The 27623-nt window shown below is 43.1% G+C and overlaps 1 protein-coding gene and 1 long non-coding RNA gene across 10 annotated transcripts in view; one reads left to right on the plus strand and one right to left on the minus strand.

Annotated features, from left to right (window-relative positions):
• The window catches only part of Fam81a (family with sequence similarity 81 member A), a 49709-nt gene extending 24053 nt beyond the window's left edge, over positions 1-25656 (plus strand). For 8 of the 9 annotated variants that reach the window (XM_004855725.4, XM_087199008.1, XM_087199014.1 and 5 more), the window contains exons 4-9: positions 7491-7609; positions 12794-12923; positions 15179-15285; positions 17926-18061; positions 19789-19981; positions 23492-25656. In XM_004855725.4, coding sequence (XP_004855782.1) covers positions 7491-7609; positions 12794-12923; positions 15179-15285; positions 17926-18061; positions 19789-19981; positions 23492-23616 — 810 coding nt within the window. In that variant the 3' untranslated portion in view covers positions 23617-25656. Of the gene's footprint in view, positions 1-7490; positions 7610-12793; positions 12924-15178; positions 15286-17925; positions 18062-19326; positions 19727-19788; positions 19982-23491 lie in introns of those variants that run through there. The other variant, XM_087199015.1, reaches the window with a different exon arrangement.
• The window catches only part of LOC110344145 (uncharacterized), a 53771-nt gene continuing 45428 nt past the window's right edge, over positions 19281-27623 (minus strand). The window contains exon 3 of the long non-coding RNA XR_002386476.2: positions 19281-19424. This is a non-coding gene — a long non-coding RNA (uncharacterized LOC110344145). The remainder of the gene's footprint in view (positions 19425-27623) is intronic.

Here is a 27623-nt window from a genome sequence, read left to right on the forward strand (position 1 = left end):
CTGAACACACTTTATACACAGGGGAAAAAGTAATTCTCTTATCACACCACTGGCTTGTGTGATCTTGAAGAGCTAGAACTGCATTTTAATTTTTGTTTTTCATACTTACTTCAGTGTCTAGCACATAGTATGAGTTCCAAAAATGTTTTGTGATCCAAGTCTCCAGGTCCTTTTCCTTGGCCTCTCTGGAGCCCCCTAGTTAGTAGCTGTCTTCTATGAGCAGATTCCAAAGTGAAGACAGATGACTCTTCCGTGCTAGAAGATAGAAAGAGCTTGACAGATGTTAGTTGGGAAAATCTATTGTTTTAAGACATCCTCACCCATTAGCAGTTTGCCTTGTGATATGGAGTATGTCATCAATAATTTATTCCTCATAAACTTTCCATAAATTATCATCATTATAAATTTAGAAGAGGTAATATAGTCAGCTATGAATTATACATGTCTGGATTACCCAACTGGCTTTGGTTTAAGCAAACCACTTTTACCACTTCCTGAAGCCCAGATCCTGGTTAGTAGTCCATGACGCTTTCGTTGGTTATGAGTTGTGGGCTTGGAGAAATGGTCTCAAGCCTCCAGGCCCACTTAGGGCTCTAGTTTTGGGGGACTGGCCAGGTGGGTCTGCTTGGAATCTGCAGATCTCCTCCTAGTTTCCCTGTGCTTAGATTTCAGTGTCCTGCTAGCTTGGGACACTGGCTTTGACTAGTTGGGTTATGGGAAACGGTTTCATCTAACCCAATAGATGATACACAGTCTGGTTGTTTAATAATTGGCAAGTGGACTGCGGAAGAATTCTCAGAACTCAGATGATGCCTGCTGTATGGGGCTTTAGTAAGACGTCAAAACAGGGCCCGAGGTGTAGCTCAGTGGTGAGCGCTTGCCTAGCCTATGCAAGGGGAGTGGGGTTCAGTCCCCCCCTCAAACACCAAACCAAAACAAGAAACAGCAACAACAAAAACACGGCAAAGCAGAGGCGTAGACAAGGATGTGAGCGTGGAGTTGGACAGAGAGGAAATTGCTTCAGTGTGCACCTAGCACTCCGAAGAGGAGAGAGTTTTTTGACTATTGCACTTCCTGTATTTTACCGGAAGGTGAAATTTCAGCCTGCAGCTGAGGGAACTGGCCCCACTGTAATCCCCCAGCAGCAGGAATAGGTGATTAGCATCCAAATTCATTTTGTTTACTCACCAGACTTGCCGCTAGTCAAGGAGGAAGAGATAGTAAATTCACAGGAATCTGGATATTTGTTCCATTCTATTCACAGGCATGATTGTTGTTTTGTTTGCAGTACCAGGGATTGAACCCTGGGCCTTCACACTGAGCTACATTCCCAGCCCTTTTTAAAAATTTTATTTTGAGACAGTGTCTTAAGTTGCCAAATTGCTTGGGCTGTTATTGAATTTTCAATCCTCCTGCCTCAGCTTCCCAGAGTGTTGGGATAATAGGCGTGTGCCACCACGGTTTGCTAATGTCTGCCTTGTTGAGGACCAGAGAAGATGTCACCAGCTTTGTATAAACAGCCTTACAGGGAGTCCCTGCTCTGTGCTCTTTTGAGAAGGGAGGTTCTTTAAAGATAGACGAAGTCTTAGCAAAAATAAGAGAAGACTTGGCCGTCTCCTTTTCCAGGAGGCTGGCTGAACTCTCCCCTCGGCCTGTGTGGAGCATGTTTATGGGATGTCCCCAGCCATCCGAGCACCCACCCTGTGGTCTTTCCCTGTGGCTGCCAAGCTCCTTATAGGCATGTTGGGAGCTCTGCATGCTCTGTGGCTGAAACAGCCCCTCGATTTGACAGTAATGGAGAACTGATGATGTAGTTAAGGCTATGACTTTTTTTTTGAGACAGGTCTCGCTGTGTAGTTCAGGCTGACCTCAGTGATCCTCCTGCCTCAGGCTCCCGAGTGCTAGGATCACCGTGTGTGCCCCACACCCAGCTTGACCTTTCTTAAATCCATGCATCATGAGGACATACTTTTCCAAAATGACCAATGAGTGCGCGTTACCAGCTTTCCAGAGGGGCTGTTTTTCTAAGGCCTCATTCTAGATTTCTGCTTTCACCTAACTTCTTAGTAATGCGAACACTGTAACTCATGTGATTCTTTTCTATATTCTTCTGGGCACTTTTGATACAATACTTATTCATCCGCATAAGAAAGATAAAGGGGCTTTTCTTATTTGTAAGCCTTTAAAAACCACTTTTTTCTGGTTATAAAATTAACGTTTTGTACTGTAATATCACTCTAAAGATAAGCAAAATGTTAACAGTCTTGTACTTTATAAGGGCCTTAGTGCACAGGTGGAATCATGCTGTGCTTTGTGCCCTCTCTTTTTGTTCTATATTAAATTGTACACATTTCCCCTTATTTTTAAAAGTCCTCCCTGAACCTCCTAGTGTTTGTTTTTGTTTTTGTTTTTAGTACCGGGGATCGAACTCGGGTCCTTGCACTTGCGCAGCAGGCGGCGAAACCACTGAGCTAAATCCCCAGCCCATCCTCCTAGTGTTTGTATAACAGTGCACCTTGTGAAATACTTCATATGTGTCCCACATTATGAAGATATCTTTGCGCATACAATTTTTGATGTTTCTCTTATTTTTTTTTTTTCCTTTAAGATGAATTCTAAGAACCAGAGTTCTTGGGTCAACAGTTATGAAGATTATGATTATACTTTGTTGGATTGCTTTTCCAGAGAAATTGTTTCAGGAAAGGCCAACTGGGCTTTCTGATTTTTGTTGTACTTTTTAGTATTATAAATTAAATATATTTGCTTCTTTAATAAGTAAAGATAATATGATTTTTTGGGGGGGTACAGGGGATAGAACTCATGAACTTGCGCTTGGAAGGCAGGCCTCTGCACCACTGAGCTACATCCCCAGCCGTAGAGATGATACGATTTTTAAAAAATGGACTTTGGGCTGGGGATGTAGCTCAGTGAAAAGGCATATGATTAAATTAATATGCACAGGGCCAGGGATTTACCTCATTGGTTCTGCTGCCTGCCTGGAAAGCGCAAGGTCCCAAGTTATATCCCTGGTACCAAAAAAAAAAAAAAAATTAATATGCACAGTAGGGCTGGGGTATGATGCAGTAGTAGAGCGCTTGCCTGGCTTGCAGGAAACCCTGAAGTGGATCCTAAGCACTGAAAAAAAAATTAATATGCATAAGACCTTGGGTTTAATCTTCAGCACTGCAATAAAAGAAAAAAATACAAGTCAGAAATAGATTTTATGGTTTTTGAGCAGTCATAGGTTCACAGCAAAACTGAGCAGAAAATACACAGAGCTCTCATAGGGCCCCTGGCACCCCACCGCCCTCCGCTAGAGAGGTCCACGATAATGGTATGGCTGATTTCCTGTCTCCTTGCTTACTAGATAAGTCGAACCTTTTAAGAAATGTTAACTATTTTTAGCTCCTTGTCTGTGAGTTTCTTTCCATTTTCTTTGTTAAGTGATTGAAAAACAACCCAAAGGAAGTAAGAGCGGTTGTAGCCTTTGCTGTTTCTGTGGCATGGAACGAAGCACCATTCCGGTGTGGTCCGTGGGCCCGGACAGCCACATTCCTGGCCTGTTTCCTTGCTTTGGTTTTGGGCTATGGGACGTGGGGTTCCGCATGTGAAACAAGCCACCTGGGTGATGCTGATGGACCCCAAAGGCGCTTGAAACACAGGTTTTATGCCTAATTATAGGCAAAGGTTTGAAGCTTTCCATACAGAACGATGGATGTTACCTTCTATTACCTGTGGCCTATAGGGAGCGCTGCATTAGCGAGGAGAGAGCGCCAGCCCGATTAGTCACCTCCGAGGGCTTCTCGCAGGAACAGCTCCGGATGACTAAGGTTGTGTCATTCACAGGTGATTGTAACGAGTCTGCATTCTTCTTCCTAGAGCAGGCTCATTGAGAAAAAGCTGGAAACTACCGGAAATAACAGACAGGTCTTCCAGATGCCTTTCAGTGGGAAACTTTGTGCTGTCAATGTCCCTCTGTCCAGAATGGCCCCTACCAGGCCTCCAGTAAGGAGCACACAGGATATTCACGTTCCTAATTACTGGTTTTTGGTGAGGAAGTTTGAAAAATCCCTTAAAAAATTCATAGATGCACTTTTCTATATATTACGCCTCAAAGAAAACAGTTGAGGGAAGGGCACATAGAAATAATGTGAGGATGGTTGCATTGTTTGGGAGTGGGCTTGCCTGTTCTTTTGCAATGGGACTGCAGATTGTATTATCAGAAACCATCAGATTTCTCCAAATAAACAGTAAGCAGGAGCCAGGGATTTAGCTCAGTGGTTCTGCCGCCTGTCTCACAAGCACAAGGTCCCAAGTTCGAGATCCCCAGAACCAAAAAACAAAACAAAACAAAACAACACAACCAGTAAGCAGGATTTTCCCGAAATCCCTGTACTGGAGCAGGACGTAAGGGAAGGATTTGGACAGCCGCAGGCCTGGGACCTAAGGTTTTGTTGCTTCCTCCTGCAAGGCTGAGGCAGGCTGAACGCTGTGGGGGTGAGGAAGGGCCGTGGAGAGGGCTGTGACCCCGCTGTCTATGAGCTGGGGGGCAGAGGAGGGCACGAGGTGAGAGACCTTTTCCTGGCGCTTCTCCTGTCGCTGCATGCGCCTCTGGGGTCCCATGAGCCCTTACTTAAAGCACTGGGAAAAGACGGCCATGTCCCACCCAGCGGGCCCAGTGGTTGGGGGAAGAAGAAAGACCTCAGTCCCAGTGTCTAAGCCACAGGTGCCCTGTAAACAAACAAATCCACACATTTGGGAGGTTCTGGTACCACGCACAATTTCTTTCTTGAATTTAAATTTTGAAAAGTCAAGCAGATGAATCACAATGAATTTTCTGCCCTCAAGACAAAGGAGAAGAACTTCCTGAGTCCTCAGCACTAAATGCAGAGATTGCAAGCAGAAGGAGGGAATGGGGAAGCCTTGCTGGACAAGATCTAGGAGCTGGGGGACTTGGGCAACAGGGCTTCCACGAGGAGGAGAGAAAGGGAGTCGACGGATTAAAAAAAGCCAACACCAGGTATAGTCTGATAAAATTCCTGAATTCCAAAGGTGAAGAAAAAATCTTACATGCTTCTAAGCACCAAAAGCCAAGGTCCTCCCCAGGAAGAACCTTACCATTTCCTGACAGCCTTGAAGGTCAAGGTTGCTGAGAGGAAAGCCCTTTAAACCAAGTGCTCCACTTCCTGTCCACATTCCTCGCCCTGGGCCGAGGAAGGAAGTTTATCACCTGGTGGGAGGGGGAGGCTTTCCTCAGGGCCTGGTCTGATTCCTCAACTGGGAAAATGACTCTAAAAATGCCAGACAGAGACAAATGAGAGGGAAAAGTTAAACGGTAATTGATGGTCCTTTAAAAAAGACCTTTGTGGTTTTGTGTGAATAGATATTGATAAATACTTGGGACTACGTAACCAAAACCTTAATAAGTAAAAACCAGGGCTGGGGATTTAGCTCAGTGGCACCATGCCTGCCTCGCAAGCACAAGGTCCTGAGTTTGAACCCCAGTACTGAAAAAACCAACCAAACAACAAAACACTGAAATATGAGACATTCTGCAAGCAGAATTATAATTATAGCCCAACTAGAAATATCAAGATATTTTAGCAAAGCCTAGTTAGTGAGGGTGGAGAGCAAAGCAGTTCCCTTCTGGTGTTGAATAGTAAAGGTGTAGTGACAGCACTTGGGAGGCTGAGGCAGAAGGGTCGCAAGTTTGAGGCCAGTTTAAGCAATTTAGTGACTTACAGAGACCCCGTCTCAAGATAAAAAATAAAAAGGGACAGGAGTGTAGCTCAGTGTCAAGGCCTTGGGTTCAGGCCCCAGTATCATAAAAAAGAAGAGTGAGGGTGGGAGCCATGAAAGCATGCTGTGTTTTTATGGGCTGTGTGAGGACAAAGCCTGGAATGGACAAAATGGCTGCTCATGGGATGACAGAGACAAGGCCGGAGCGTTTCCCAGGTAACAGGTCAAGCCAGTCTCAGTGAGGGTGGGAAGATGGAAGAACAACAGCAAAGCAACACCCATTGAGAACATAAATGAGAGGACCTTCTATGGAGCCAGACTCCGTGGGTTTGAATCCTGGCTCTGCTACTCATTAACCATGCGGCTTTCAGCAAGCGATTCAGTGAGCTAATACTTCCAGCGCATTGACCATGCCCAGTATGTGATCTAACCAAGCGATGAACACAAAGAGGAATTTTGCCTCATTATTTGTAAAGCATAGTCGCAGTGTTAACATCGGGTAGGCACTAAATAGGGTAAAGAAGGCTACTATATGATGTTAATAAACACTTTACCATGCCTCCGGATATACCAAAGAAAATGGCGGCTACATGCAGAACTTGATAAAAGTGTTTGACAGTGGGAGAATTCATTGTTCCTCTTTGACAGCTGCAGGGATGTGGTAGACAAAAATAAATAAGATCTGAGTGTGGTGGCACATGCCTATATCCCAGCTACTTGAGAGGCTGAGGCAGGAAGATTCCAAATTCAAGATCAGCTTTGACAGCCTATCTAGTGAGACCCTGATTCAAAATAAAATTAAAATTAAAAAAATAAGAAAGGACTGGAAGATAGCTCAGTGGTAGAGCACTTGCCTAGTGTGCATGAGGCCCTGGGTTCAATCTCTAGTGCTAGAAAAATAAATAAGATCTAGAGAAAATGAATCATAGATTCAGCAAATACATTGCAATAGATAATGTTAAGTCTTTCATTTCTCAAATAGCAAATAAGTATTTTTAGTCAGTTGTGGTGGCACACACCTGTGATCCCAGCACTCTGAGGGGCTGAGGCAGGCGAATCACACATACCAAGCCCAGTCTGGACAATTTAGCAAGACCCTGTCTCAAAATAAAAAATAAAAAAATGGCTGGAGAATGTAGGTCAATGCCAATCCCCAGTACCATCAACAAAAAACCAATCATCCGCTACAAAGCAAACTTGAACATATTCAAAATATTAAATGTTAACAGACTATATTTATCATTAAGCCAGTGTGAGGAGAATTAATAAAAATAACCACAAAAACGTAACTGCTTGAAAACGAAGACTTAAAAATTCTAAATAATGCCAAGTAATCCTTAGATACCTAGATAGCTTTAGATCAAAGAGGAATTCAAAACTGAAAAAACAATAAGAAAGAAAACATCAAAACAAACACAAAAGAAACCCACTTCACACTCAGCCTATGGGTGCAGCAATATTAGACTTAAAGTCAAATGGCTCATGATTAAGAAAAATAATAAAAATAAAGTACTTAGTTTGTATTGGGAAATTCAGTCTGGAGTGGTCTCTAAAATCAGTCCCTTTTTATCTTCCCTGTCTCTGTCCGCCCCCACCCCCCCCGTTCTCTGTATATGTTTGTTGGGTGACTGTTAAAAAGGAATCTCTTATGAAAAAAAAAATGGGTTAAACAATCTAATTTTTTCCCAAAGCACAAAACGCTGAGATGTGCGTCCATCCACCCGTGATCCCCTTGGCCTTTGTGTCCCCAGGTCCTGCAGGAGCAGATCCGCGCCAGGGACAACATTAGCTACGGAACTAATTCTGCCTTAAAGACCCTGGAGATGCGGCAAATGTCCGGTCTGGGGGATCTCCGCGGAAGAGTGGCCAGGTAGGTGTCCGGGTGCTGGGGACTCTGCCTATCGGAAGTTGTGGCTCAAAACCTCCGCGGGGGGGGGGGGGGCAGTACATTCATGGCGCCCAGACTCCTGGCTCTTCCTCTCCCTGCTGTGCCCCTGAAGCCCCAGGCATCGTCCCAGCTGCCGGGAGCGCCCTGCTGTCTTGTCTTTCTGCATCCTGTCCTCTTCGCTCCCTCTGCTGGCCTGGCTGTGCCATTTGGCTGAGCTCGTGCGTCTGTCAGATAATACAAATCTGGGAGTTAGGTTTTGCGTGTCTTTTTAGAAATCGCATTTTTCTTTTAATTTGGCTTCATTTTCTGAAAGTTTTGGGCTTTTGATCAGGTGAAAATTCTAAAAAAGAGGCCATTTCCTTCTGACAGTGAGACGGGGCTGTGCCCTGTCCCCAAAGTGCTCTGTGAACCTGCAGCCTGGGCCCCAGCCTGGGTTGCTCAGCTCAGGGCCACCGTCTACCACTGGGTTCGTCCCCTGGATCCCAGTGCGTGTTGATGCTTGAGGAGCCCTGCTCAGGGCTGTGTCCAGGGCTGGCACAGGGTGTCCACTTGGGGCCTCTGCTGCCCCCTGCTGCCCACAAGACTAAGCACATGGATATGTGCCTGCAGCGGGCTTGGGAACGAATATGGGTGACAGTGTGGTGGCCAGAGAGGCAGGGTAGGGGAGAGACAGAGCCTCGCAGGGCCCAGGGCCTCTTGGAGCAGACAGGGTAGCTTTGGGGCGTCTTTGTGTGAACACAGTGCCATCTGTTAGTCCTGGATTTGGCCATTCTCCTGCCACTGGGCCTTTGCCCAGGCTATTCCTGTACCCTGTGCCTTTCCTCCTCCTCTGCTAGCTTCTCATCCACCCCTGACATTCAGCTCGGATGTCCCCTCCTCTGGGGTCTTTCCTGATGCCCTGCTCTGGCCCGTTTCCACCTCACTCTGTTATCTCCCTGTCTTGGGCTGCAGTTCCATATCTTTCGCTTCTGTGGCCAAGTGTCTGGAGCAGTCTCTGGAGAGCAGTAGGCAAATGTTTGGATGAATGAATGATCCAGAAAAATCACTGTAGGAAGGCAGAAAAAGCTTGGCTCCTTGTCCACAGGGTTTGGCTTGAAAGAAATCCCAGCTGTGGGCTGGACAGGACAGAAAGGAGTGGAAAGACCGGAGCAATACCCGGAGCAGCAGGGCTCAGGGGACTTTGGAAGAACTTGGCAGATCTTCATGACTACCTGAATTGCAGAAAAAGACTAAATAACAGCGCCACATGGGGTCAGCTTGGACTAAACGGTGGCTGTTGGCATCTCAGGGCAACGAGGGGATTGAAACTGTCCTTCTTATCCTGCATCTTGTAGTAGAGAAATTACTTGGAAACGCTGTCAGGAATCTTAGAGCATTCTTTGTTTTCTTCTCCACTTGTCTACCCAACTTGATTCTTTCCCATACAAATACTTTTATTCTAGCACCATCAGGAAACTTTGTTACGAGCACTTTTGCTTTGTCTTGAGCCTGTATTTGTGTTTCCCTTGGAATGCTAATGAGACTTTGTTGAAATGAATTCACGTAAAATAAAAATTCTTCGGCAAGGTTTTGACTTTCTTACTTTGATAATATAATTGTATTAAAGGGGTATGAGGTATTTCAGTGGTACTCTTAAATTACTAGGCTGCAGTATTGTTGCACATTTAATTTTATAGTTTGTGTATCCATTTGAGACATAATGAATAGCAAACAAACCCTGATTTTTCCCCCTGTAAATCCAGCTCAGAAGGGTTCTCCCTGGTGCTTTTATGCCACTCAGCATAATACACCTGAACAGGACTTGGTCGGAGACTTCTCGTTTCTCCCTAAAGCGGCGCTCCGGGAGTTTAGTTTTCCAATTCTGAGTGGAATACGTGGGCCCCCTCTGGCATTCACTTCTCCAGGCTTCTGTGGCTGCTTCTACTTTCCTCTGTGAGGTTGGATTTCGTGGTGACAGCTGCAGAGGAAAAATGTCTGTGGGCTGAATTGGTGCCTAAGTTCTTTCTTAGGTGCTCGCTGGGAATTGGAGAAGAATATTACTGGGAGCCCCTGAGAAATGGCCCAGTGGCTCTGAAGACCCCACAGGTGCTCTTCCTGGCTCGCTCATGCTCTCTTTCTCTCTCTCATCTCTTCTCTTAATGAAGAACTCTAGGGCCAGGGATTTAGCTCAGTGGTTCCGCCGCCTGCCTCGCAAGCGCAAGGACCCGAGTTCAATCCCCGGTACCAAAAAAAAAAAATGAAGAACTCTAGTGAGATAATTCACAGCATGTCAGTCACCTATTCAAAGTATATGTACCCAGTGGCTCTAGGTGTACTCACAGAGTTATGTAACTATCACAATTCCTTGTAAAACATTGGTACCATTCAAAAAGAAACCACACAGCCACTAGCCATCACTCTCCCATCTTCTTCCGCTTCCCCCTTCCCTTCCCCCAGTCCGTGGCCACCACCCAGTACTTCCTGTCTCTCATGGATTTGCCTCTTCAGGAATGGAAATGGAATCATAGTACATGTGTACCTTTGAGACTCACTCCTACATTTTGGATGATGTTTTCAGGGTTTATCTGTGTCATAACTTGTACCAGTTCTTCATTCCTATTTGTGGCTTAATAATATCTCATCGTGTACCATGTTTTATTTATATGTCAATTGAGTCTTTGGGTTGTGTTTACTTTTTGGGTCTTACAAGTAATGCTGCTATGCACATTTGTGAAGAAGTTTTTGTGTGGTCATAGACTCATTTCCCTTGAATATGTACCTAGAATGGGACCACTGGGTGACAGAGTGACTTTATAATTAACCTTGAGAAACACAACAGCCAGACTATTTTCCGAAGTAACTGCACCGTTTTTCCCTGGCACCAGCACTGTACCAGGCTTCAGATTTCCCCACACCTGCACCAGCACTTGCTAGCTGTCTTTTTCAGTATAGCCATCCTAGTGGGTCTGAAGAGCTATGTCATTGTGGTTTTGATTTATATTATCCTAATGCCTATTTCCCTGAAAATAAGACCTAAATGGAAAATAATGAACCTTGAAAACTAGAAATCAAAAACGCCAGCCCCGATCAGCCTGTCCTTGTGTGGCAGAATAATTGGTTTTGGTATTTTGGTCTTTTATTCTGCCATCTTGCTAAACTGACTCATTATTTCTACTAATTTTTAGTGGATTTCCTATGATTTTCTTTTTTTTATTAAATTTATTGGTACATTTTAGGCATACAATACAGTTATATTCTTTATTGGGATCTTGTACCTTTAAGAATGATGTATATTGGTTCTTATTTTTTCCCCATTCCCCTGCCCTCCCTTCACCCCTTCCACCCCTCCCTATTTACAAAGACTTTGTTTCCATTTTTTTCCTTTTCTCATATTTTTTTCTTTTCCCTTCTTTCCTTTCTCCTACCCCTCCCATTTCCCTACTCCTTTAGATCTTTTCTTCCTATTTCACATTATCTATTATACATTTTGAATCTTATTTACACTTTTAGTTTTTGACACCAGAGAAACTTCAATATTTACACACGTGTGTCCTATTTATTTCACTTAAGAGTCGCGCCTCAATGTGCATTCATTTACCTATAAATGTCTCTAGTTTCTTGTTCTTTATGGCTGAGTAGTACTCCATTTTATAAAAAGAACCCCACATCTTCTTTATCCAGTTTCCAGTTGATGGGCACTTGGGCTGTTTCCCAGCTTTAGCTATTACAAACTGTGCCACTATAAACATGGGTGCACATATATCACTGTGGTATGATTCTTTTAATTCTCTGGGGAAGATACCCAGCAGGGGAATAGCTGGGTCAAATGGGACCTCTAATCCTAGTTTTTTGATATATCTCCATATTGATTTCCACAGTGGTTGCACCAGTCTGCACTCCCACCAATGGAGAAGGGTTCCTTTCTCCCCACAACCCCTCCAGCATTTGTTATTGGTTGATTTCTTGATAGCAGCCATTCTTTGTGGGGTGAGGTGGAATCTCAGTGTTGTTTTCATTTGCCTCTTGAATGACCAGTGATGTTGAACATTTTTTCATGTATTTATTTGCTGCCTTTACTTCTTTGTCTGAGAAATGTCTGTTCATTTCAGATGCCCATTTTTGAATTGGGTCTTTATATTTGGGGGGATCTGATTTTTTTGAGTTCTTGATATATTCTAGATAGTAGACCTTTGTCTGAGGAACAGCTGGTAAAAATTTCTTCCCACATTGTAGGTTGTCTCTTAGCTTTGTTGGTGGTTTCTCTTGCATTGCAGAAGCTTTTTAATAAGATGAGATCCCAGTTGTTGATTCTTTGTGCTTAGTGCCTGTGCTACTGAGGTTTTGTTCATAAAGTCCTTTCCTATGCCAGTGTCTTTGAGAGTTCTACCTAACTTATCTTCCAGCAAGTTTAGTGTTTCTATTTTAATATTTAGATCTTTAATCCACTTCGATTTTAGTTTAGTGCATGGTGAAAGATAGGGGTCTAGTTTTAATCTTTGGCAAGTTGAAATCCAGTTTTTCCAACACCATTTATTAAAGAGGCTATCTTTTCTCCAGTTCTGTGATTTTTTATATAGAAAGTCATGATACCTACATGTAGAGATAGTTTTACTTCTTCCATTTCTGTCTGGATGACTTTGATTTCTTTTTCTTGGCTAAATACTGTGATTAGAGTCTCAGCTGGGATGTTGAGTAGAAATAGTGAGAGCAGACATCCTTGTCTTATTCCTGACCATAGGGGAAGGCTTCTGTCTCACACCATGAAGTTTGAATTCAGCTGTGGCATTTTTCTATTTGTTCTTTATCAGGTTAAGAAAGTTCCTTTCTATTTCTAGTTTGCTGACTGTTGTTTTTTGTAGTCATGAAGAATGTTGGATTTTATTCAGTGCTTTTTTTCTTCATCTATTGAGATGATTGTGTGGCTTTTATCTGTTTTTCTACTGATGTACTATATTAAATTAATTGCTTCTCTGGGGCTCAACCAGACTTGCATTCCTGGAATAATTCTCCCTTAGTGCTGGTGTGTACACCAGGGATGGTCTCAGAGTCCACTCAAACTTGCCTTAGAAGCTGTGATTGGTGATGCAGTCTCTTTGAGCTGGGTCTTGCATTTCATACCACATGAGGGTGCTTTTGCACATGTTTGAAAACTTTCATAAGAGGTGGCTTTGTCGTTTGACTTGACAGATGTGATGCTAGCATAGCCAGACTCTCTGCAGAGCACAAAACGACCTACGAGGGGCTCCAGCACTTGAACAAAGAACAGCAAGCGGCCAAGCTGATACTGGAAACAAAAATCAAAGATGCAGAAGGACAGGTAGGACCTGTGTTAGGTAGCTTTTAAAAGTGGGTAATTTGTTCTTAGCTGGGGTGTTAATTTTTTGCAGGAGAAATTAGCTGGGGCCCCAGCACAGGTTTATGCAAATGATAAGCATCTCTTTGTTTCTTCTTTCTCTGTTTCACTGAAGTGACACTTCATGAGTCTGGCAACCAAACCTCAATGATGTTTTTGGTATAGCCTTCTTAACGGAAAGATTCTTTCCCCTTATTCTTTTTTTTTGTTTTGTTTTGCTTTTGTTTTTTCTTTCCCCTTATTCTTAAAATGATTAATGTGTTCTAGAGATTCTAAACTGCTGGGCATGGTGGTGCACGCCTGTAATCCTAGCACTCTGGAAGGCTGAGGCAGGGGGATTGAAAGTTTGAGCCTGAGCCAGGCAAGTTAGCAACTCAGCAAGACCCTGTCTCAAAATAAAAAATAAAAAAGGGCTGGGGGGGATGAAGCTCAATGCAAAGGCCCTGGGTTTAATCCCCAGTACCCAAATCAAAACAAAAAGAAAACCTCCCTCTCGCACAGGTTAGCTGTCCTGTGTTCCGTCGCCTGCCACTCACCCCAGTTGTGGTGCAGGGAATAGTTAGTGTGTTCACTGGGACACAGTGTGGGTGCTTTCTCATCACACTGTCTGCCTGTGCTACAAAACTAGGCCAAAGCTAGGGGGAGGCTGCCTAGTGAGATTTAGCATTTTCTACCTTGAAATTCACAGACTGATTTCACAAAGTGAAACTTGGTGCTTCAGTTTGATTTTTGGCCTTTTACAAGTTTCCCTTTATCGTAACAGGGTGGGCCTTCTAGGACTTTTCCTACATTACCTGCCTTATTTACCATTCTTCACTTGAGAGACTATTCTTGAAAAATAATAGCACTTGTAATCCGAAGGTCAGATTAAAAATGCTTATCTGGGGCCGGGGATTTAGCTCAGTGGTTCTGTCGCCTGCCTCACAAGCACAAGGACCAGAGTTCGATCCCTGGTACCAAAAAAAAAATGCTTATCTCCTGTGTCCAGTAAGTCGCTTATGTGAAAAATACAGATGTTATAAAACTATGAAAAAAAAAGAGACAAGTCCACTGTTAAAAAAAAGTGTGTGTGTGTATATATATATATATATATATATATATATATATATATTCTCTCTCTATATTCTCTCTCTCTATATAGTCTATATATATATTCTATATATATATATACTATATATATATATTTATATATATATATTTATAGTATATATATATATTGTATGTGTGTACACTGGGAATTGAACTCAGGACCTTGCACTTGCCAGGCAGGCATGGTACCACTGAGCTAAATCCTGGCCCATTTTAAAAATAATTTTGAAGGATGAGTAAGGATGAAATTATTACCAGAAAATAGATGTAAAGACAATCTTAAGCTTCCTAGTATCCAAGCCAAGTAAAACACAGAAATCCATCAAAAGAGATTTTGTTACTGTTGTTGTAGATCTGAGAAAAACTATGAATTTTTAAGTGAGGAACGATGTACATCACAATTTTTGTGGAAAATAAGGACTAGGTTTATATTAAATTTTAGTGAAAAGACAAGGAGAAACAGGTAGGTAATGGTGTTACCAGAATTCCAGGGTCCTATCCCACAGTGACGAAGAATGAAATTGTGGACAGAGGAAGTAGGGTGCAGGCATATTTATTTTAAAAATGTAAAGGCAAGGAAGTAAAGCTCCCACTAGACAGAACGGGGTTCTGAGTAGGATACCCAAGAAGGCCCTTTGTCTAGCAGTTTTTAAAGGGGCTTAGAAGGGAGCTTGGGCCATTGTATAAGGAATGTAATCTCTATCCTATGGGAGACTACATATTTTTTAGGGGCCAGGCTTTGCAGTGTTCACCCAGTGCCCATGCAGAGCCTGTGGACTTCCTGATCGTGCTCTGGGGATGTCCCAGACAACCAGAGCACACCTGGCAGATGTTCTTGTAAGATCCCTGGAGGGTCATGACTCATCAGACTCCATTTTGGGCTTCCTGACTCCATTTTGGGGCTGCTATTGGGTTTGCTCATTACAGAACGGAACAGTTTAGTGCCTGGTGTGTGATCAATATTTTGGCAGTGTTGCTGGTCTTGATCTTCAGCGGGTGTGTAAGAAAAAAAAACAAAGGTAAAAAATGAGGCGAACTCCTAAATGATTGCATCTTAACACTACTCACTAGCACATAGCTTAGGAAATGTTTTCTGAAAGTATACCTGAAGAGTAAGCCTTCTTTTCCAGATTTCTCAGCTTTTGAACAGAGTGGATTTGTCTATATCAGAGCAGAGCACCAAACTGAAGATGTCCCACAGAGACAGTAACCACCAGCTTCAGCTTTTAGATACTAAGTAAGTCATGAGCTTATCAAAAAAAAAAAGCTTTTAGTTGACGTTCTTTCTGAGTTTATGCAGTACTGCCCTTCTTTTCTTCTTGGTTTTTATTTATTGCACACAATGAAAACAATCACAGAAGTTAAAAGGAAAAGTTTCCATGTAGCCTGTTGTTACTTTTCCTTCATAATTATCAGTTTTAGTGACTGGATAATAATTTATCTATTTTATATGTATATTGTAATAAAAAGATAACTATTTCAGTTTTTAAAATTTATTACAGTAAAAGACACATTACCATTAATCTCTCTCAAAATATTCCCTCTTGCTTCAAACACACCTACCTCATCATTCTTTTTTTAAAAATTAATTTTATTGGTACATTTTAGGTATACAATATGACATTCATCATTGGAAGTTTATACCTTTACATGATGCATCTTGGTTCTTATTTTTTCCCCCTTCCCCTGCCCTCCCTTCAGTCCCTCCACCCTTCCCTATTTACAAAGACTTTGTTTCCGTTTTTTCCTTTTCTCATAATTACTCCTTTCCCTTCTTTCCTTTCCCCTTCCCCTTTGGACCTTTTCTTTCTATTTCACATTATCTATTGATACGTTTTGATCCTTATTTACACTTTCAATTTCTCACACTACCCCATCATTCTTGTCACTTTTTGAAGCCGTCCTGGGGTTCCTCTTTTGTATCTTTTCATGGCTGCCTTGATGTCACAAACCAATTCAAAATGTTTATGTCAATTTCTGTCAAATAAAAACATGACACTGTGTCCTCATCTGCCTTATTCATCAGATCTGGCCCCATGAACCTTCTGGTTCGTCCCCAAAGTCAAAATGATTTTTGAGAGGTAAACATTTTGAATCGATTCAAGATATTGAGGCAGCCACAACAGCACAACTAAAGACACTCACAAAAGAGGACTTCCAGAGCTGCTTCAGAAAGTGGCAAGAGTGATGGAATAAGTGTGTTCAAAGCAAAGGAGAATTTTGTGAGGAGCGTTAATGGCAGTGTGTCTTTTTTGGTGCAATATTTTAAAAAATTTAAACATTCACCATATTTGTTGACGATGCCCCATATTTGTTGAGTATGGCTGAGGGGCTGTTCAGTGTTCTGAGTATTCAGTGCTGTAAGTACTGTTCAGTGATGAACAGAAAATCAGACTGGTCTGGTTCTCATGGAGTTTACAGTATAAGGAGCTAGTGGCCATAATCAAATAAAGACTAAGTAGACAGATGCTATATTATTCTTAATAGTCATAAGAGCTTTTAAGAAAAGATAAGCAGGGGCTGGGGATTTAGCTCAGTGGTTCCGGTGCCTGCCTTGAAAGCGCAAGGTCCTGAGTTTGATCCCAGGTACCAAAAAAAAAAAAGAAAAAAGAAAAGATAAGCGGTTGTGGTAGACTGAACAATGATTCCCCAAATATCTCCACCTCCTAATTACTGAGATGGGTGAACAGTTAGTTACCTTATATAGTAGGAAGAGACTTTGCAAGTGTGATTAGGTTATGAATAGGTTACTCTGTATCATCCATGTAAGCCTGTGTGATCACTAGAGCCCTTGTAAGAGTACTGGCAGAGAACAGGAAATTCTGGGTGGTGCATACCTCCTGGGGGCTGGGGTCGCCAGCAAGTACCCTTGGGATTTCTAAATCCTGGTGGAGGTCTAGTCGTGGGCTGGTGGGAGGACATAGCTGTGTTAGTTTGTGTACAGTCTGGCCTCAGGGCTGTGACTGCTGTGTAACAGTGGTGAGGTGGTGCTCACGCCCCTAGGGTGTGGACTCTGTTGCACCAGACCTTGCCCTCCCCAGTCTGTTTTTAAGGATGTGACTGGAAATGTGCTCTATCACTTCCACACAGGAAGTGTGGACCAGGAGGTCCTGTTGCCTGACTTATTTGTGTGCCCACACCTAGCTGCAAGGGAGGCTGGGAAACAAGGTCTCTGGCTAGTTGATACTTGAGGGCTTTTTATATGGAATAAGAGAGCAGATATTGCAGGATTAGTAGTGACTCTACAACAGTGGATGTTCATGTTAGTATTATTTAAATCATATACCTATACCACATATATTTTTCTATAATTTTACTACATATACTAAAAATAAGAAAGAGTGATGAAGGGGAAGTAGTATGTACAGACAGTTCTTTTCAGGAATTTGGGAAGAGAGAGGACTAGAGGAATAGGAGTTTGGGAAGACTTTTAAATTTAAAAAAAGATTCTTCTGAATGAAATTGGGATGTGTCCCTGGGGGTCAAGAGCAGTTTGGGGCACAAGTGAGAACACCCGAGCCAGGCTTCAGTCCTGGGAAATAAAAGGGACTCGAACCAGGGAAGGAGGGCAGCAGGACACAGGATACAGGACACAGAGTCCTGTGAGCCAGGGGCACTTCGGGCCTCAGAACCACGAAGGTCCACTGTGTCACGGTCACCTCAGTGCCTACTCTGCCATCTATGGGTAGCAGCATCATCGGGGGCTTTTGTGTCATGTGTTCCTGCTGCCCCTTCCCAGCCTAGTGTGAGCCCTGGAGGAGGGAAGCATGCTGCTCTGAGGGAGCAGAGTTTAGTGCTATTTACCTGAGAGTCAGAGGTTGTTTCCTGTCACTTCAAAACTGTTTTACAGCTAACACGTTCATTTACTGTCTTTTAGATTTAAAGGTACAGTCGAGGAGCTCAGTAATCAGATTTTGTCTGCACGGAGCTGGATGCAGCAGGAACAAGAACGGATAGAAAAAGAACTTTTACAGAAAATTGACCAGCTTTCCTTGGCGCTTAAGGAAAACAGTGTAGGTATTGATGTTTACCAATCATTTAACAGTTATTCGGTGAGAGGTCTACAGTGTTTGACTAGTTATTTGGTATCACATAGAGCTGTTCAGTTGTTTCTTGCCTTTGAATCCATTTCTCTGGTTTATGTTCATTCTTTGTTTTTTTTTGTTTTTTGGTTGTGAGGATCAAACCCAGGGCCTAACATAGTTTAGCCTGTTTTCTACCACTGAGTCCATCTCCACCCTCTATTCTTTGTATTTTTATGTTGTTGAGACAGGAACTCACTATATAGCCCAGGCTGGCCTTGAACTCATGGCGATCCTCTTGCCTCAGCCTCTTGAGTACTGGGATCACAGGCGTGCGCCACCACACCTGGGTTTATAGTCTTTATAAAGAAGTGGAACATTTGATTTCTTTTGGTTAAAAAGGTTAAATAGAATTTTTCACTTAAGACAATTGTAAGTCAAGTGCTTAAAGATCCAAATTACCCATTTGCATTTCTAAATAAAATGCACACTTAGCAGCTTGACCCTGGCTTGTTTTCATTTCAGGACCAGTGTGGAGTAGATCTCTCCCTGCAGAACCCCAGTGTGCAGTGGCCCAGGGCAGTGGGTCACCCCCCCCCCCAACTTCTTGCCTCCTTTTCCTGAATCCCACAGAGCTCAGGGTTGCAAACTGCTCCAAAACTGTGCCAAGAAAGCCTCGCGTGTGTCATATTCAAAACCAGCAGCCTCTGAAGCTGGTACCTGGCAGGCAAATTTTGTTGGCTCAGGTTATTCAGCGTGATCACCCCCCCCCCCCCCGCAGCTTCCTTCGGGGCGGGGCAGAGAGCAGAAAGGATGGGTGTGCTTTGCATCCCTGACTGCTGTCTCTGCAGCTGTCTCCAGGCCCTGAGCTGTGGAGCTGCAGAACCTGCACTGGGTGCCAGCAAGAGAAGGCTGTGTTGTGCTGAGCTGCTTTCAGCTCGGTGTTTAGTCCTGGCCTCTAGAGCCCGCCTGCAGGCACACATTCTCAGAAAACCAAGCATGGCGGAAAGGAAATATTTATGGGTATTTCCCACATCTTTATCAGGTCTACTAATTATTTCACTGAGATTTATAGTAATACATTTGCAGGCTTCCACTTTGGATCGCTGTTCATTTTTACATGTAGATGGGTTTATGACCAAAAGAAGAGCCCCAAGATAAGAGTGGCTTTGATAAGATAGAAGTTTATTTCTCTCATGGAAGAGAAGTCTGGGTGTGGGCCGTGCAGGACTAACGAGATGGCTTGTCATCCTCAGGGACTCAGGGTCCTTTGGTTTCACTCTGTGCCAACCCCAGAGAATTATCATCCTCACCATTCAAAGTGGCTGCTGGAGCTCCAGCCATTGACTGAATTCTAGAAAAAGGAAGAAATGAAGGTATATATCAGCTGTCTTTGAACTTCTCCTGGAAGCTGTCACATGCACTAACATCTCATTGGCCAGAAATTAATCCTATAATGGCCACACATATGCTGAGCCTGTGTTGTACTAGGTTGAGGAGACAGTGAGAAATGTGGTTTGTTTCTGGATGACCTCTTACTGAGCTGAAAATCAGGAGTCTGTTAAGGCAGAAGCAATTGAGAAGGACCCTGAGGTGGGCAATGGCAGCCACTGTGATTCTGTCCCCTGCATACCGCTGTGAAACATTCAGGCGGATGTAAATGTGAGGCAGACTTTGTCTTCGGAGTAATCAGGTGCATTTCTTCCCCTGGACCTCAGGTAGCCAGTGAAAGGGACACGGAGAGGCTCAACCAGTTGTCAACCAGACTAGACAAGCTGGAGGAGACTCAGAAGAAGAGTCTGGAAGGACCGCGAACCAAGCCAGAGGAGGACAAGGTGCATGGGCGGATCAGCCAGCTGGAGCTGCAGATGCAGGAGGGCATGCAGGAGATAAAAGCAGAAGTCAATGCCGGTAGGCCAAACCTAGCAGCTCCCATGCTGTGTTTTCTGTTCTCAAAACCCATTCATTCAGACCCCTACCACTCCTGTGGTAACCATGGCCATCCTCACAATTCAAGGTGGCAAGGAAGCCCACACACAGGCAGAGGAAACCCAGGCCAGGTTCGTCCTCTGACTGGCAGCCCACGCTCTGCCAAGGGCCTTGGTCACGATGCCCTCAGGACCTCCTCACCTCTTTTTTTTTTTTCCCCATCTACTAAGGATTGAACCCAGGGTCTTTGCACTGAGCTCCATCCGCAGCCCTTTTACAAGGTCTCCCTAAGTCATTAAGTTGCCCAGGCTGGGCTCAAACTTGGGTTTCAAACCAGCCTAGGCTCAAAGCTGAGCTCTCCTGTCTCAGCTTCCCGGAGTGCTGGCCCATCACCTCTTAAAGATCCTCCACTCTTCTTGATACTGTTACAGTGGCAACTAAATCTCAACATGAGTTGTAGAGGGGAGATTCAGATCGTACCAGCAGGCCTATCACTCTGAATTCAGGAATGCAGAACTGGGTCTAACAAGTGGAAGAAGTTAGCCAAAGACAGATTTTTAGCTCAGACAAAAAATAGCTTAAAGTTTACGGTCTTTAAAGACACTGGTGGTTTTGTGAGATCCAGAGCTCTTTGTTACTGAAAGGATTCTCTGGGCCACGTGTGGTGGTGCATGTCTGTAATCCCAGCACGTGGGAGGCTGAGGCAGGAGGATTGCCATGACTTCAAGGTCAACCTGGGCTACACAGTGAGCTCAAGGCCAGCCTGAACTGCATAGTGAGACCCTGTCTCAAAGCAAAAACAAAAACAAAAAAACAAAGGATTCTGGGGAAGTCTGGCTGATCTGATCAGGAAGGAGAAGATGGTCTTGCTGAGAACTATGTTAGCTCCACACCTGCCTTGCAAGCGGAAAGTCCTGTGTTCGATCCCTGGTACCAAAAAAACCCAAAACCCAAACCAAAAACTATGTCAGCTCCTCCGATTTCTTATGCTGTGAGTTCTGCCTGTACCATTGTCCTATTTAGCTACATGGAAATAAAAGTAGATATTCCAAGAATAATTTGTTTTTGTTTTTGTTTTGGTACTGGGGATCGAACTCGGGTCCTTGTGTTTGTGCAGCAGGCAACGAAACCACTGAGCTAAATCCCGGGCCTCCAAGAATAATTTTATTGTTATCACCAAACATTTACTTTATTTAGAAGTTATAATTAAACATTCAAATGGAAGCACTTGTAAAGATAAAGATGAATTTTCTTTCTTGGTTTTGGGGCTGTTGGAATGTGACATTTGAGTATTTCATCCATGCTCAACATTACGTCATTTTCTGAATGAATTGTTGCCCTTTAATTAACCTCTGTGGAGGGTGTTAATATTTAGTACCTAATAAGATATGTATATGAGCCTTTACAGAATTAAAAATATTTTTATTATAAAGGTAACAGATTTCTTAATGGAAAACCCTAAAGTACAAAATAATTTTAAAATATAGCTTCTCTCACCCAGAAGTCATTTTTATGTATATTTTCTATACATGTATTTTGCTAGCACAAAAGTTCATACTATACATACTGGTTTATAACCTGCTATTTTCTTTAGTAATTGTTCTATCTTTCTGTGTCAGTAAAAAGCATTTTTTTTTGGTACTGGGGATCGAACTTGGGACCTTGAGGTTGCAAGGCAGGTGGTGGAATGACTGAGCTAAATACCTGGCTCAGTAAAAAGCATTTTAATCAGTAATTTGTACAGTTTTTTTCATGAAATGTCACACAGTGATTTTTTTGCTGAGAAAAAAGTGCTCCATTTTACTAGTGAAGACAAGATTTTAAAAAAACACTTAAACACTAGAAATACAGAATAGTATGAAATACTTTTTTGATAGAGACTTTTAAAAAAACTTTGTTTTTGTTTTTGTTTTTTGAGACAGAGTCTTGGTGCTTAGCCCAGGCTGTCTTTGAACTCATGGTGATCCTCCTGCCTCAGGCTCCTGAGTACTGGAATTATAAGCATGTGCCACCATGCCTGGCTATTTTTTTTTTAACCTTTTATCTTTAGATAATTTCATATTTTAAAACTCTGTAAGAATAGTCTCAGAACTCTACATATCTTAAATTTACCAATTTTTAACATTTTGGAAGTGTACTTAATATTTTTGTGTGTATGAATATAATTTCTTTTTCTCTGAATCATTTGGAAATTGCCAGAGTCATGATGCCATTTTACCCCTTTATTATTTTAATGTCTTTTCCATAAGAACAGGGACATTTCCTGGCACAACTACCGGACACAGTGACATCGATGAAGTGCCTTTTAGGATCCAGTATTCAGCTTTCATTGTTGTTTCCTTTTCAACAAACCTTCACCAGTCTGCATTCTTTCTTTCTTTTCTTTTTTCCTAATCAAACATTTTTTTAAGCAAAAACATTTCATATTATATATTTAAGGTATGTAAGCTGTCTTGATACTCGTATACACAAGGACGTGGCTATTATGTTCAATTAACACAGCCATCCTGTCACAATCACTCGTGTGTGTGTGTGTGTGTGTGTTGCAAGAGCACCCAAAATCTACTCTTTTAGAAAAATCTCAAGACAACACAATAATACTGATTGTGGCCCTCATCTTGTATACAAGTCCCTGGGCTTCTTCATCCTACATACATTTTTGTTGTTTTTCTGAGACAGGGTTAGTTCAGGCTGGCCTCAAACTCACAGTGATCCTCCTGCCTCAGCCTCCCGAGTGCTGGGATCATTGGTGTGCACCACCACACCAGCTACCGATGAGCATTTTCTTGATAATCAGTGACATTCAGGACCTTTTCCTACACCTGTTGGCCATTTGGGTTCTGATCCAGAATCACACATTATATTTAGTTGCCATGTTTCTTACTTCCTCTTGTTTAATCTGGGTTGTTTCCTCAGTGATCTTGACATTTGGAAAGAATGCTGGCCATGGGTTTGTAGTCTGTCCCCATTTGGGTTCTCTTGGTTCCAAGAGATGAGGTCTGGGAGAGGCCACAGAAGTGCTGTTAGGTCTGGCCTGGGGAATCTTATCTGAAGGTCCATGACGCTGGTTTCTCCCAGAGTTGGGATGTGAGCTTTGATCACTTGGTTAAAGTTGTGTCTGGGGCCGGGGATGTAGTTCAGCGGCACAGGGTCTGCTTGGAAAGCGTGAGGCCCTGGTACAAAAAAAAAATAGTTGTATCTGCGATTTCTCCATTGTAATAGTTCCTTTCCCTTTTTGTTATGAAAAAGCAATTTCCAGTGAGATACTATGCAATTCTCTTGTTGTTTGTTTGTTTGTTTTTTGGTTCAGGGATCGAGCACCACTGAGCTACATCCCTGGCCCAGTTCTCTTGTTCTTCATCAAACTTTTACCCTGCTGTTTTAACATCTATAGTTTTTGTCCGAATCAACTATCACCATATTCTATAGAGTTGAACTTGGGATCATTTTGACAGCATTAACTGTTGTGAAATTTATCTCTAATCCTTAAAGGGTTTACAGCCATCTACGAAAGCATAGGATCCCTCAGGCAAGTGCTTGAGGCCAAGATGAAGCTGGACAGGGACCAGCTGCAGAAGCAAATCCAACAGATGCAGAAGCCGGAAGCCCCCCTGTGACCGGCCTGGGACCTGGATGTAGAAGGTGTTGCCTGGGACTGGGAGCCCGGGCCTCTGAGGCCAGGCCTGGTGCATTCAGGACCGCCCCCGGGTGTGCATGTGCCAGGAGACGTGTTTTCATGGGTCTAAATGTTTACCTTGAGTCTTGAAAACACTCTTAGCATATTAAATACAGTTTTTAACCACTTTATTTTACTTCTCTAAATTCAGTGGACATCCCTACCCTTTGAAAGGCTTTTATCCTCTTCATTTTATGAATGAAAAGACAATTTTTTTCAATCCTGGATGGTCTAACCAAGACTATTTAATATTTTGAAAAACATGATGGTGATTTTTTAAAATTAAGAAACTAATGAGTTGTCACTGGAATGTGTTGTCCCAATAGATTAGAATTCAACCTTTGAGTCCACATCTGGGTTTTAGTACTGTTATTTGTGTGTTTCTTATATTGGTTATCTTCCTGTCAATCTTCTGTCTTTTCTAAGGGGAAGAGATTTAACACTTGAGGAAAAAAACCCTGCCATTTCTATAATGAAAATAGACTTACAATTGATAACTGCCATAGAGATTGGAAATTACATAGAAATTTAAGGTGTTCTGGGTACTACAAGGCACAATATTTACATCTACCTAGCTATACCAGGTTTTAATATTTAAAAGTATTTTTGAATTAGCCATAATTTGCATAGTGATAGCCATATATTTAATAATGGAATGGTGGTTAAACATTTGTTGATTGCATGATTAATTGTTCATTAATCATGATAGAATGTGAGAATTTTCCAGACATTATGACCTCTCTAAATGTTTCCAAAACTGGCACACAGTGCCAGGGTTTATGTACATTTATTGCAACTGTATTCTCGTGCCTTGGTATAACCGCCTCCGTGCACTGTACCCTATAAAATCTTTGCCGACAGGAGAAGGCATAATAATCATTCAGAATTATGATGTCAAAATGGGATCCTATGTATTTTTTAAATATTCTAAAAATGTTACCACTGTTAAGACATGAACCGTTCAGTATTATTCATGGAATAGAAATTCATACTTTTGTATGTACAAAGAAACAAATTGCATTTGTAATACTGTCAAGACACTTTCATCTTGTGCAACTTTGTAGATGATTTTCAGCCTCCATGTTTGATCAGCCATTGACAGTGTGATCCTGGGGTCTTTGGTCACCTGTGCAAACGGACAGTGAAACTCACCACTCCTGATTGGGAGGGGGACCAGGGAAGGAGGACAAGTGGTTTTGTTGTTGTTGTTTGTTGTTGTTCCATTTGCCAAGGACTCAGGACAATAAAAGCATTTTCTATTTTTAGGATAAGTCACAAGTGAAACATCTAACTGGCTATTACTGTTTACACCCATATAAAATATGCTGCTAGAGTACATTAGTTCTCAATGGCTTGACAAAAACATTTTTTTAAAAATTTGGACATGAGAGGTTATATAAGAAATATGTCATATGTCATTCAAAATATATTTCCTGTTTTGGTCACACATCTTTTCATCTCTGTACAGTAAATTTACACTTAAAGGGGAAAAAGATTGATGCTCTCTTACAGTCAGAAGGGGGTTTCTTTTTGCAACCGAGTTGCATGTTGTCCAGGTTGGGCACAGAGGCAGGACTGAGTCAGCCCCAGGGTCTGGAAGGAGGAAGGGTGAGCGCATCTGACACCTGGGAAGAGGGGCTGGGACAACAGCTGGACTCTGGCTAAGGAGGGGACGTGAGCAAGTAACGCTGGGCTGGGGCCGGTGTCTCCTGTGTTCTGATGTCGCCAGCCCCGCGTGAGGAGTGGCCTCGCCTCTCCAGCCTGGGCTGCGTTGGGCTCACGTGGGGAGTTTAAGGAGCCACTGCGGCCCCGCTGCCCCCAGGGCGATCTGGCCTGGGGAAGGTGGCAGGGGAGCAGTGCCGATCACAGGCCCAGTGACACTTCTCACCAAAGGTTAAACAAGAATCAGCTTCCGTGTTCTTTCCTTTACCAGAAATTTGCAATAAAAAGGATAAAATGTCAAAATAAGCATGGTGTACGATTTGTAAATTTGAAAGGCTTTTAGTGTGAGGCAGAAACTTCCTTAGGGAAAACCCCTTTGCTTTCTCTGACGGGGACGCGCTGAAGTCCTGGCCACCCCTGGGAACCGACTCATGGGAACTCCTCTTGGGGTGCCAGGGCTCGGGACCCTCCCTGCCGCCTGCTGGCCTCTGGCAGTTCAGGAGAGCCCCTCATGTGTGTGACTCATCTGTCTTAACACCGAGTTGAATTAAATAGGGTTTGTCTACCTGTTTTACAGATGGGAAAACTGAATTACCTTACAGTTAAGCAACTTGCCCCAACTCTGACAGCTGATAAGTGGATGTGCTTAATGCCACTTAACCGTACTTGAAATGGTTAAGGTGGTATATTTCATGTACATCTTACCACAATTTAAAAAAAAAGAAAAAACAGCCCTGTAGCCCACCCCAGCTGAGCCTTCTGCTGAGACCGCACCCCCCCCCCCCCGCCCCTAGTACAGCAGGCCAGAGCATGCAGCTGCGTTGTGTCACACACAGGGATCGAACTCAGGACCTTGCACTGGCCAGGCAGGCACTGCGCCACTGAGCTATGTCCCCAACCCTCACATACGATGATAGAAAACTGACAAACACACGGGACCAAGGGAAACCTGACAGAATTATGTTATAAAAATGCTTTTATCTGTGTTGCAAGCCATACCTTTCTGTGTGCCATCTCATGTAATACACTTTAAACAGGAAATGCCTTTTACAGAACTTATGAAATGGCATATATCTTATCACCTTTTTTTTAATACTGTGGATTGAACTCAGGGCCTTTGCATTGAGCTATATCCCTAGCCCTTTCTTAGTTTTTAATTTTGAGACAGGGTCTTGCTAAATCACTTAAGTTGTCCACCCTGAGATCAAACCTGTGATCCTCCTGCCTCAGCCTCCCAGAGTGTTGGAATTACAGCCGTGTGCAATGACACCCAGCTTATACTTCATCACATTTAATTGTTGCATTGACCCTATTTGGTATGAACAGTTATTTTCACTTTGTAGTGGGAGCAAAGAGACATTTTATAATTATTCAAGGCCAGACAGCTAATTAATGGAAGAGCAGGGACTTGAATCCATATCTATGGTCTCCAAAGCCCAGTCTGCCATTTTACTTCTACATAAGAAAACCAGGGCCTGAGACATCAAGGGATTTGTGTAGGCTCCCACAGCTCTTGGAGTCAGAATACTGTCTAGGTCAGTGGTTCTTCAGGTGATGCAGACTGAGCTTGTCAGAAATGCAAAGTCCTGGACAGTGACTCTCAGGATGGCCCTGCATTCTGTCTTCATGCTGTGCACATGACTCCAACTCCAGGTAAAATTTGAGTGTCGCTGACCTGGGGCTGCACTGTCTGCAGCCGTTAGTTGCATGCGGCCCCACCCACCCAGGGCTTAATTATCTATTTACTTATGTTTATGCCTGTTCTGCCAAAGGGTCCAGGTTCTTCTTTTTGCTTCTCCTGGAAGATGCTTCTGTGGAGCAGGTGAAAGCTCGGTTTCCAGAAACTACCTTGGCTCTTAGAGGGCCTAATACACTTGATATGCACCTTCATTTTTTGGGCAAAATTCCTGCCCCTAACATATTCGGTATTTGTTTTTAATGCTGACAGCATGTGGGGTAACATTATGGACTCTCCCAGCTTTGCCATGATAACATTGGTGGGGTATTATTACTATTATTATTATTATTATTATTGATGGTGGTGCTGGGGACGGAAACCAGGGCCTCACGCATGCCAGGCAAGTGCTCCACGGCTGAGCCACCCTGTCGGGCCTTCCTTTTTAAACCTCCACCTATCCGCTGGACACCTGTTGTGCCGCCTTCCGTGTAGATTGGCATGGCGTGCATGTGGCCCAAGGAAAACTCCAGGTTTCTTAGGCCTGGAGAACACATAATGGGCACCTCTCCCCTTTCCCTTTGTGTTCCCCATTTTGGTGAATTACTATA

This window comes from Heterocephalus glaber, unplaced genomic scaffold (genome assembly GCF_053883595.1).
Source record: "Heterocephalus glaber isolate CG9 unplaced genomic scaffold, H.glaber_assembly_v1.0 deba00001689, whole genome shotgun sequence".
NCBI lineage: Eukaryota > Metazoa > Chordata > Mammalia > Rodentia > Bathyergidae > Heterocephalus > Heterocephalus glaber.